At 37.1% G+C, this 10,814-nt stretch overlaps 1 protein-coding gene across 1 annotated transcript; it reads right to left on the reverse strand.

The window, feature by feature from the left end:
* Positions 1-5,063: 5,063 nt before the first annotated feature.
* LOC101357854 (putative olfactory receptor 2B8) lies at positions 5,064-5,999 on the reverse strand (the record flags this gene model as incomplete). The annotated part of the gene is made up of 1 exon (XM_004389238.2): positions 5,064-5,999. A coding segment is annotated over one exon (936 nt), but the record flags the coding sequence as incomplete, so codon positions are not given.
* Positions 6,000-10,814: the final 4,815 nt, after the last annotated feature.

The raw sequence follows: 10,814 nt of genomic DNA on the forward strand, positions 1-10,814 counted from the left end.
CTCAAAACGTATGGCCATGACCTCTGGGGTCTCAAAGGGTGGAGCCATGGCCTCTGGTGTTTCTAAGGGTGGAGTCACCACTCAGATGGACTAGGAGAATGGTGTGCCTAAAGCCTAGGGAGCAGAGTTGCTGTCCCAGTGGGCCTCGAAGGTGGAGCTGAAGCTCAGGGTCAAGGGGCCTCCACTCAGAATCCAGAGAGCATGGCCAATATCTAGAGTCTGGAGGGCAGGACCATTGTGTAAATGGTCTCAGAGAACAAAAGATTATTTTCAAGCCTTGAGGGCTAATGTAATGTGTTCTGATGACTTACCTGGTGCCTGGTATGCATTTTTTCTCTCCAGGTTTTCCTATTTGTAATGGAAATGTCTAGCTTCTGCCTGTTCTGCCATTGTACTTTGGAAGTAGATAATTGTATTCTAGATTTCACAGATAAAGAGGAATTTTTGGATTTTGGACTTGGAGTTGATTTAAGACGTTTGCTATGATATGATGGGGTGAATGTGTCTGACATATACAAAGGATGGGAATTTTGGGGGGCCAAAGGGTAGAATGTCATGGATTGAATAGTATTGTATGGTTGTCTTCCATTTTGTTATTGTAATTTTATGTTAGAGGGGATTACGGTGGGATTATAACACCCTTACTAAGGTCACATCCCTGATCCAATGCAAGGGAGTTTCCCGGGGGTGTGACCTGTGCTACCTTTTATCTTACAAGAGATAAAAGGAAAGGGAAGCAAGCAGAGAGTTGGGGACCTCTTACCACCAAGAAAGCAGCACCGGGAGCATAGCATATCCTTTGGAGCCGGGGTCCCTGTGCCTGAAAAGCTCCTCGACCAGCAAAGATTGATGACAAGGACCTTCCTCCAGAGCCAATAGAGAGAGAGAGAAAGCTCTCCCCTGGAGCTGATGCCCGAATTTGGACTTGTAACCTACTAGACTGTGAGGGAACAAAGTTCTCTTTTTTAAAGCCATTCACCTGTGGTATTTCTGGTAGAGCAGCACTAAATGACTAAGACAGCTTGTGTCACAAAAAAAGAAAAACATGCCAAAAGAGAATCACAGACAAGGTGCTGTGGGAATGCACGCTAGAAAAATAGCAATACCCCTTGGAAAACCAGGGAAAGCTTTATGAAGGATGAGGCATCTGAATTATCTTTGAAGCATGGGCTAGAAATTAAGATGAGAAGGAGATGAAAGGCAAAGAGGCTGGAAACCATGGACATGTCCATGGGCCAGCTTGGCTGAGTCCCCAAGAGAAGGATTTAGAGGTAAAGCTGGAAGGTAGATCAATGATCTCTCTGTTGCCAATTTAAGAACATGGGAACTTATCCCTTAGGGAATAGGGAGTTTGTCAATTATGGGTTATAGCTGAGATGATGCCTCTTTGCCTGTTGAAATCCTGTCACATATCCATCAGCCCACCAATTACTGCAGCAACACAGCCATTAGGCTGATAACTCTGAGTATAGTCTAACCAGGGTTTAGTTGCATTAGATGGTGTACTTTATTTAAGGGAACTTGAGTGAAAAGGTTATATTTAGCATCATGTCTAGTCTTCTACCAAGGGAGGAATTCAAGCTGAAACAGTTACCTTCAATCTCTGCCTTGGAGACGGTACCTGGAATTATTAAGGCCCAAGGGTTGCTAGGGGTTGGAATAAACTCCACGACAGTGGGTTAAGCTTTTTGTTTAAGAGTTCTTAAAGGAGCCCTGGTGGCACAATGTTTAAGCAAAGGCCGCTAACCGAAAGGTAGTAGTTGGAACCCACCCAGTGACTCTGTAGAAGAAAGTCCTAGTGATCCGCTTCTGTAAAGACTACGGCCTGAGAAACCCTGTGGGGAAGTTCTACTCTGTCACATGGGGTCACCGTGAGTTGGAATTGACTCGAAATCACCACCACCACCAAAATTTCTTATATGCCTCAATATTACCCCTCTTCTATATCTCAAAAAAAAAAAAAAAAATCAAACCCTTTGCTGTTGAGTCGATTCTGACTCATAGCGATCCTATAGGACAGAGTAGAACTTCCGGATAAGGTTTCCAAGAAGCGGCTGGTAGATTTGAACTGTTAACCTTGTGGTTAGTAGCCAAATGCTTAACCACTGTACCACTAGGGCTCCGTCTATAACTCAGGAGCTATAAAATTGCCGAAGTCTTTGCTTGGCATTCTGGACCATCTTCCCCAAACCACTGTTCTGATATTATTTCACCGCACTCACTTCACCCCATTCCTCTTCATCCACCGGATTCAACTGTAAAACTATTTCTTGAATGACTCTTGAATTTTTCTGCTTCTGTATCCTTGCCAAATACTTAGAGATAAGCCAACAACTGTCTCATTTTATAAATAAAGGAGCTGAGGTCCGTAGAAAATAAATGACTTCTCCTGACTTGACACAAATAATTATAATTTTGAAATTGCGATTTTCTTCTTCTCACTCTATATGAAGTTCTTAAAAGATACAATAATACTGATCAATCAGGCACTGAGAAGATGTAGTTTATGACAATAGTTTATTCTCTAATGATTTTTTTACTCTAGATATTACTTTTATTTTAAAATGAAAGTCAAACTACCGGTTATTGTATTTCGTAGCTAGCTGTGTTGTTTCCATGTTGCCAGAGCCCCAAACAAATGTAGGAAGAAAATCATTCCAATTGGATATTTGATGTTGTAAGAGGTTAATCATTTTTTTGTGTGTTAGTCATGCAATTGTTTGTTGTTGTTCTAGCAATGATTATAACGTGTAGTGTATATAATTACCAGCTAAATGTCTTCAATATAACATTTTCCTTTTAAGTAAAAATAAAAAAGAAATAAAATAAAACATTGAAAAGAAGAGAATACATGCCTGAAGAGGTCTAGATGAGGCCTAGGAAAAGGCCTGGGCCATTTAGTTTGTATTATTTTTCTTTGTTCACCCAAAACCAAGGTTACAGATAAAAAACAGACTGATCAAAAAATGAACTAATCAGGTCAAGCAATTGGCCTAAATGATAAATTGTTTTAAGAAAAAACTTCACTTCCAGTTATTCTACATGTTTTACAATTTTGTATTCACTTTTAATTATTTTACCCATTTTTTGACTTTGAGAGGCAGGATGGATGATAATTTTCTTGAGCCAAAAATCAACTTTCTATTTGTATGTACCTTGAAGTATTTTTCGTTATCTTTTTAAAAACTATTTTAATATTATATTTCTGATTTATATTTAGCCAACTAAGCTTTTTTTTGTTTTGTTTTTTGGTATTAGGTATTATTTGGAAGAATTTGAAATGTTATCTTTGGTTTAAATAAATTTCTCAGAAGAAAATTAGTCCTAAGTATATGTTTCTAACCCTAATTTATATATTAAGGAAAGTATAAAATGTATCACGTAATTTGTATATCAAGGCAAATATACAAAATAAAAACTATTGTGTAATGAATTTGACTGTTTGGTTAGTGATTTTGCCTTTTATTTTCTGAATCAATTTTAAACTGTTGATGGCTACTTTATCTCAGCAGAGCTACACCATTGCCGGATTGTGTGCTGCCTTTATTTTAGGTAGAAGACATAGTTGAATTTTAGTGGTTGGATAACTCTGAAAGGTGAGTTACATTCTTTTTTGTTAATTCTAAACTGTGACATCAACATGTGAGAAAGAATTTTAGAGGCAATTTATCTCTAAATTAATGCTATATCAATCATAGACCTTATTTAAGCTCTCACCCTAAGTATATTAATTCTAAACTACATTTGACTATTCTCTTAATTTTCTTTACATTCAAATAATTCCTTTTATATACTCCTGGATGAAAAGTTCCAAATCGCAGAAAACACTTGTTTTCACAAATTTGTGACATTAACCAATTTACTTTCAATCAATCTATACATGCACACACATACACATATATGTGTATATATGTATATAACTGTATGTGTATGTATGTGTCTTCACAGAGGACACTCTACCTATTATTGTCTGTCACAGCACCTTGATGATTATTTCCTTGTGGTATTTATGGCAATTTGTCAACGTATGTGTGTATATTTATGTGTACATTATAAATATTTTATGCATGCATCTTCATGTATATTATAAATATATTTTGTATATATGTGTGTCTGTATATATATGTGTGTGTGTATGTTTGAGGAAAGAAAACATTTCTATTGTCTAACTAAAAGGTCAGCAGTTTAAATCCACCAGGTGCTCCTTGGAAACCGTATGGGGCAGTTCTGCTTTGTCCTATAGGGTTACTATGAGTTGGAATCTACTTGACAGCAACAGGTTAGGTTTTGTTTTTTTATTACATAGTCATTCAATAATATTTGGTGAATGAATGAATAAATCAATTCATTAACTTATGATGGAATCATTTGCTTCTGATCATTGCTATCCTCTTGTCCATACAATCACCTAAGACCACCCAGAAACAAATAAAATCATATTTATTGATCTATTGCAAAGAGGGAGATCACATACCAGAGAACCACGGAGTGTCTCACCAAACCAAGGAAGAAACAGAGTTTTCATAGAATTTGGGGAAAGGTAGAATTTAGGTGAAATGTAAATGAAGCTGTATTAGGATATGTTCGTTGCAAAGCAGAGCTATATGGAAAGGGGTCAACATCAGGTCTAACCACAAAGCCAACATAGGGTCCTGTTTCATTGGAAACTACAAAATTAAGATAGATGTAGAATGTTGCATTCAAAATTCCCTTATCTAAAACTTTGCACCTAGACTGGAAATTCAGACTGCTTCTCTATGACAAAGTGACTTAGATCCTCCAGGTAGGAGTGGGATATTTTATCTTACTGATATAATTTCAAAGAACTACTTTCAGATAGTCTATGACATTAGATACCAAGTTTTCTCAGTGACAAAGAAAATAGCTGTCACTCAATGAAGGGGGTGGTTTTGACACTTCAAAGCTGCACTGGGTCCTTGGGAGAAATATTTCTGTCCTTCTGATATTACATCAGGATTTACCTGTGTCTTTTATTCCAGCTATTTTTTACTCTGTCACTTCATAGTCAGAATTCAATCACCTTAGCTTCCCATTAGCAGCTCTCAGGTCCTCTGTTTTGCAATAGCTCTCCTGAAAGCTTCTTTTACATCTTGGTTCCTGAGGCTATAGATCAAGGGGTTGAGCATGGGTGTGATTACTGTATAAAACACTGCGATGATCTTGCCCCCTGCCCGGGAGGACTTTGATTGAGGTCTCATGTACGCGAAGATGCCGGTTCCATAGAATAAGGCCACCACTGTCAGATGGGAAGCACATGTGGACAGTGCCTTGTGCCTCCCAGAGGCTGATCGCATCCTCAGGACAGATTGAAGGATTCTGACATAGGAAACAACGATGAGGAGGAAAGGAATGAAGAGGATAATGATACTGAAGACAAAAATGACCAACTCAGTAAGTGAGGTGTCAGTGCAGGCCAAGCTCAGGACAGAAGGTACTTCACAGAAAAAGTGATTCAGGATATTGGGCCCACAGTAAGGCAGACTCAAGGTGAGGACACTGACAACCATGGAACTCAGGAAGCTGCTGGACCAAGAAATGGCTGCCAGTTGGACACAGGTGCTTCGGTCCATAATGACAGTATAATGAAGAGGATGGCAAATGGCTGCATATCTGTCATAAGCCATGACACCCAGGAGAACACATTCAATCATTCCAAAGGAGAGGGAGAAGTACATCTGAGTAGCACAGCCAGAGAATGGGATGGTCTTCTTCTTCCCCGCCATGTTGGACAGCATTTGTGGGACACTGGTGGATGTGTAGCAGGTGTCCAGAAAAGATAAATTGGTGAGGAAGAAGTACATGGGGGTTTGGAGAAGAGGTTCTAGCTGGATAATCGTGATGATGATAATATTCCCAGCCACCGTTAATAAATAGAAGACTAAGAACATAATGAAAAGAATGAGCTGTACCTTTGGCTGAGATGAGAGCCCCAGGAACACAAATTCTGTCACAGTGAAGTTTGTTTTTATCATATTTATATTTCAGGTCAGGTGGTACCTTCCTCTCCAAGTACCATCCACTCACATGAAGACAAAATCAAATGCCTAATCTGTCACAGAGCTGGAAACTCAAAACATCAGTAAGAGAGCAAGGAGAATTCTTGATCTGATATCATGTCTTGAGTATGAGTTTTAATACGAATGGTAAGTTTTCCTTCTGCCTTTGGAAGCAATTTTCTCTGGAGGAGATAAGAATATTAGACCCAAATACTGACTGGAGTTAAACAGATATTTTTGCCTTTTCTCAAGTGAAATACTCTTTCGTCTGTTCAGGGTATTTCCAAACCTTATTGATTCTTCAAAGCCTTACTCACAGCTCTCCTACTTCAGAAATACATGATTCTGGTTTTGTTCTACCCCTAACCAAGTAGTGAACAGCATTGCTTCATGCACTACCCCACCAGCCTATAAGGAAAGGCAGGAGCAGCAGCCTGTGCTGCTTCTGCATCATCCTGATACAACTTTCTAGTGCTTAAGTATCCTAAGGATCAAAGGCTATGCACACCAACAGCAAAAACAGTCACAGAACACAATGATTACATATTCTACCAGCTTCATCACTTCCATACTATGGTATCTAGGATGGTGTCATTAAGTACAAAATAAGAATAAGGATAGAAGCAATTTTGTGGGAGGGTTTTTTGTGATTAAACGAAATAGTACAAAGCATTTAAGACAATGTCTACACACAAGCAATCTATAAATAGAAAATATTAATAACGCTAATAGCATATAATAACGTTGCAATTCTCTGGACAGAATTCACTTATTTAAGAATGCCCATTTCAGAGAAATATTATCAATAGGGAGGATTTGTACAACTTGAAGTTACCATGTCTATTCACTGAGAGCTCCTTAGCCCCAATTCTGTGTCTGTTTACTCTTGGTTTACACACAATATTAGTACGCTTGTTTAAATGATTTCTTGGCCTTAGCAGATTTAAAGAGGCCACTTAGACAAGAGATAATGAAGAATCCTAGAGGCAGGCACAGTTACAATAGCAAGAAGCTGCTATTCATTCAACCATGTATTCATTCATTCCTTTTGGTGGTCCTTTTTTTTTCACTTTTTCTTCCTTTCTTGCTTTCAAAATAACTTTTTGCCAATATGGTATCTACAAGTTTCTGGATATACACTGGTAAACATAACCGACTTCTCTATAGTCTCTTAGAGCTTCCAGTCCAGTGGAAAGTTGCAACAAAGGAAAAAAACAACAAGAAATTGAAGGTCATGAACAATTGATCAGCATGTAATATGTTTTAGAGGGTTTTCTCGTGTTTTGATTTAAATCAGAGCTTTTTAAATAAAACAATTCTGTGAATTGGTAAACTGAATTCTCTAAAATATGAAGCCCGGAGATAAGAGAAAGCTGGAGCTGGGAAGAGAAGAGAGAAGTCAAGTCACAGCCCTGTTTCCATCAAGAGTAGCAGGCAATAGAGTGGACAGGAGAGGTTACAATATTTCCATCCAGGTCCTCCAAACAGCAGTTAGGAAGTTCAGCTGTAAATAAGAAGTATTTTGATGATTTTTAGGAATGGTTATAATAACAAATGACATCTACAGTTTCTCAGTTGGCCATTATCTTAATGAGATTTGATCTTTGTTGAAACCTTGTTAAGTGAGCAGAGCAGAAATCATCATTATCACATTGAATGATAGACTAAGGCTTCAAGACATTAAATGACTTTTCCAAGATCACTTAAGGAAATATTGAATATATGTGCAAACACCTACAACACATATGTATACAGTATTTCTATAAAGTAATAAGACCGTGCCAGAAATAGTCTCAGCTCCACGTGCACGCATGTATATGTGCAATTTTGTGTGCATCAAGGAATGCAAATATTTTAGATCAACTTCTAAACACTGTTTATATTTTGAAGATTTAATGAAAAGCATACTCCTGTGAATACACAGTTGCCTCAAGGGGCATTGTCAGTCACTTTATGGGCACAAATGCTGAGGGCCAGCTAGAGCCCATTCAGTTGTACAGTTTTTCAGAATTTAAATCTGTTTCCATTCCTACCAGAACACAGAGAGTTGTTTCTGCTTAATAAGACTAGGAATTACAAAGACACTTTTGGAATAAGTTGGTGTCTTGAACCCATAAATATAACCCCCTCAGTATGAAGCAAATTCACCAAATTAAAGAGGCAGTTGCAAAAACCCTGGATGTTTTGTAATCCCCTGTGAATTTTATACAGATATCTTCATGAAGCAAGCAGTCACTCGATAACAGCACGCCCTCCATCTTATCTCACAAGGCAAAAGCTACCATTGCCAAATGCCTTCTTTCAATTTGTCTCCCTGGAAAACTCCTATTCAGTCTTTTAATTTCTAGGTATACATGACACCCTCTTCGAAAATCTCCCTAATTTTTTTTTCCCCCAGACAGAGTTCATCAGAATCTCCACTGCTAAACCATTTCTGTCCTTTGAACATATCTTATTTTCATACTTACATACTTCTGTGCATGAATAAAAGTTTGTTTATTAGTATATCTCCTCAATTGACTTCGGATTTCTAGGGATCCTATCATTTTGTTTGTTTATCCAATTCCTAGTACATAATTAAGGAATGGTTAAGTGCTCAACTGCCCACCAAAAGTTGGTGGTTTAAACCCACCAGTGGCTTCTCATGAGAAAAGGCCTGATGATCTTCTCCTGTGAAGATTACAGTCTAGGAAACCCTATAGGGCAGTTCTACTCTGTGCTGTAGAATCACGGAGTCAGAATTGATTTGACAGCCCACAACAACAACGACAATAGATAATAAACACTACTAAATATTGATGAAATTCAAATGAACCCTTCCTACTTCCTACTATTGTTGATTAAGTCTTGTGCTCAGATTAAGAATAAATTTACTTCCACAGTAGCCATTTTAGTCAACGTGTATAGAAAAGCAAAGTCCCTAATAGTTTCTTTTTCTGAACAGCATGGTCTAGTGCTCAAAAAGTCATCTAATTCAGTTAAAAGAAGTTTTATATTGTACTCAGGCTCAGGTTATTTTGGCATCATGTAGACACAGCATGTTAGAGGTTTGGTGTATTACATGGATACCGGACTCATCTCTCCTTTTTCAGGTCAAAGAAAGAAACCTGAAAATATCTCTTACATCGAACTGGAAAAGTCTAATATTCCTTTTAAATTCAGGATTTTCAAAAACTCACTCCTTAACCTTTATAGTTTAAACCACTGGTGGAAATGAAGAATTGTTTTCACCAAAGCGTAATTAATTTGTTTATTATGTTTGGTAGATAGATTTGATAGATAGCAGTGATAATGTTGGTCTTTGGGTAATACTTCATTTCCCAGGGATAAATTTACAAGGTGGTAATTGCAGTGGTTAAGAGCATAATATCTGGACAAGGACAACCTGGATATGAATTCTGACTCCACCACTTCTCTACTGGGTCACTTGGCAAGTTTCTGAACTTTTTAAGCCACACTCTTCTTGTATATAAAAAAGAAATTATATTAGTACTTAATTCTTAGGATTATTTTTGGTGGCTATATTAGAAAGTGCATCTAATATTTATCATAATGTTTGACATATAGTAAGAACTTAAGAAATTACAGTTAACATTATAAAGACACCAGGTTTATGCAATTTGCTAGAAATATATTTGATCTCTAATAGTGGAAGAAAGACTGTAAGACATAATCTTATTGGTAGTATTTGACATATTTTTTAGAGGCACTTAAAGCCTACACAAACTCATACAATCCCATGTGTATTTGTCATTCCCAACATTTCTGATGTCTTTTCATTGGTTATCACCAATGAAGGCAATTTATTGTTAAAAACTCAATTTTAAGGACCAAAAAGTTTAAGGACTAAGAGAAATAAAGATAGCATCATAATCCTATTCACCACCTAATTAAGAGCCTTAGTGAGGACTACCAAGCAGCCCAATAATATCCTTCTCATGAATCTATCAATAAGTTATGAAAATCATGGCTGGAAAAGGATTATCAATTGTTAAAATAAAAGCACCACTTACAGCGCTTGCCAATGACACAGTAGATGATAATTTACCATTTGGGGTAGATTTGTTACACAAATCCTCTTAAGCAAATAATTGGGAACTGATTTTAATGAAAGCTTGGAAGAGAAGGAGGAGAACTTGAAAGCAGGGAAAGCCACATCCTAAGATAAGAATTACTATGCTGGGAAGCATCACAACAAAAGTTAACAAATTTTGATTTTAAGTAGAGGCTAATAACCCCCTTTTTTTAACCAACAAAAGCTCTCTGGATGAAAAAGAAAAGAATTACCAAAAAAAGATATTAATTGCTGCCTATTATGACTCTCTATTACATGACAAGCATTTTACAGGGTAATTTGCAGATAGTAAATTACATCTTCACAACAACTCCAAAATATATTTACACCCATTTTAAAGATGGGTAAATAAAAGATCAGAGAGGTTATGCATCTTTCTCAAAGTCCAAGGATTTAGCAGAGTCATAATTTATGTTCAAGGCTGCCTACCTCCAAAGCGTCCTTCAGTTAAATAACAGCTAATTTTTTTTTATTATTATTACTTTTTTTTACATCTCATTAGGCTACTGTGAATGCAGGCACAACAGCCAAAACATACCTAAGACCATAGCGATGTGTGGAAATAGTCTGCTTCATCCCTCTCCTCTCCATGTATGCATGCAGATAAGAGCCCATAAAAGACAAAGTAGATATTATATTCATGAGCAAAAATTCAACTTCCATGGAGATATTGCTATAATCCAACTCAGTCCTTTTATAGATTAAAAAAAAAAAAATGAGGA

The sequence above is a fragment of the Trichechus manatus genome, unplaced genomic scaffold (genome assembly GCF_000243295.1).
Source record: "Trichechus manatus latirostris isolate Lorelei unplaced genomic scaffold, TriManLat1.0 scaffold00236, whole genome shotgun sequence".
Lineage (NCBI taxonomy): Eukaryota > Metazoa > Chordata > Mammalia > Sirenia > Trichechidae > Trichechus > Trichechus manatus.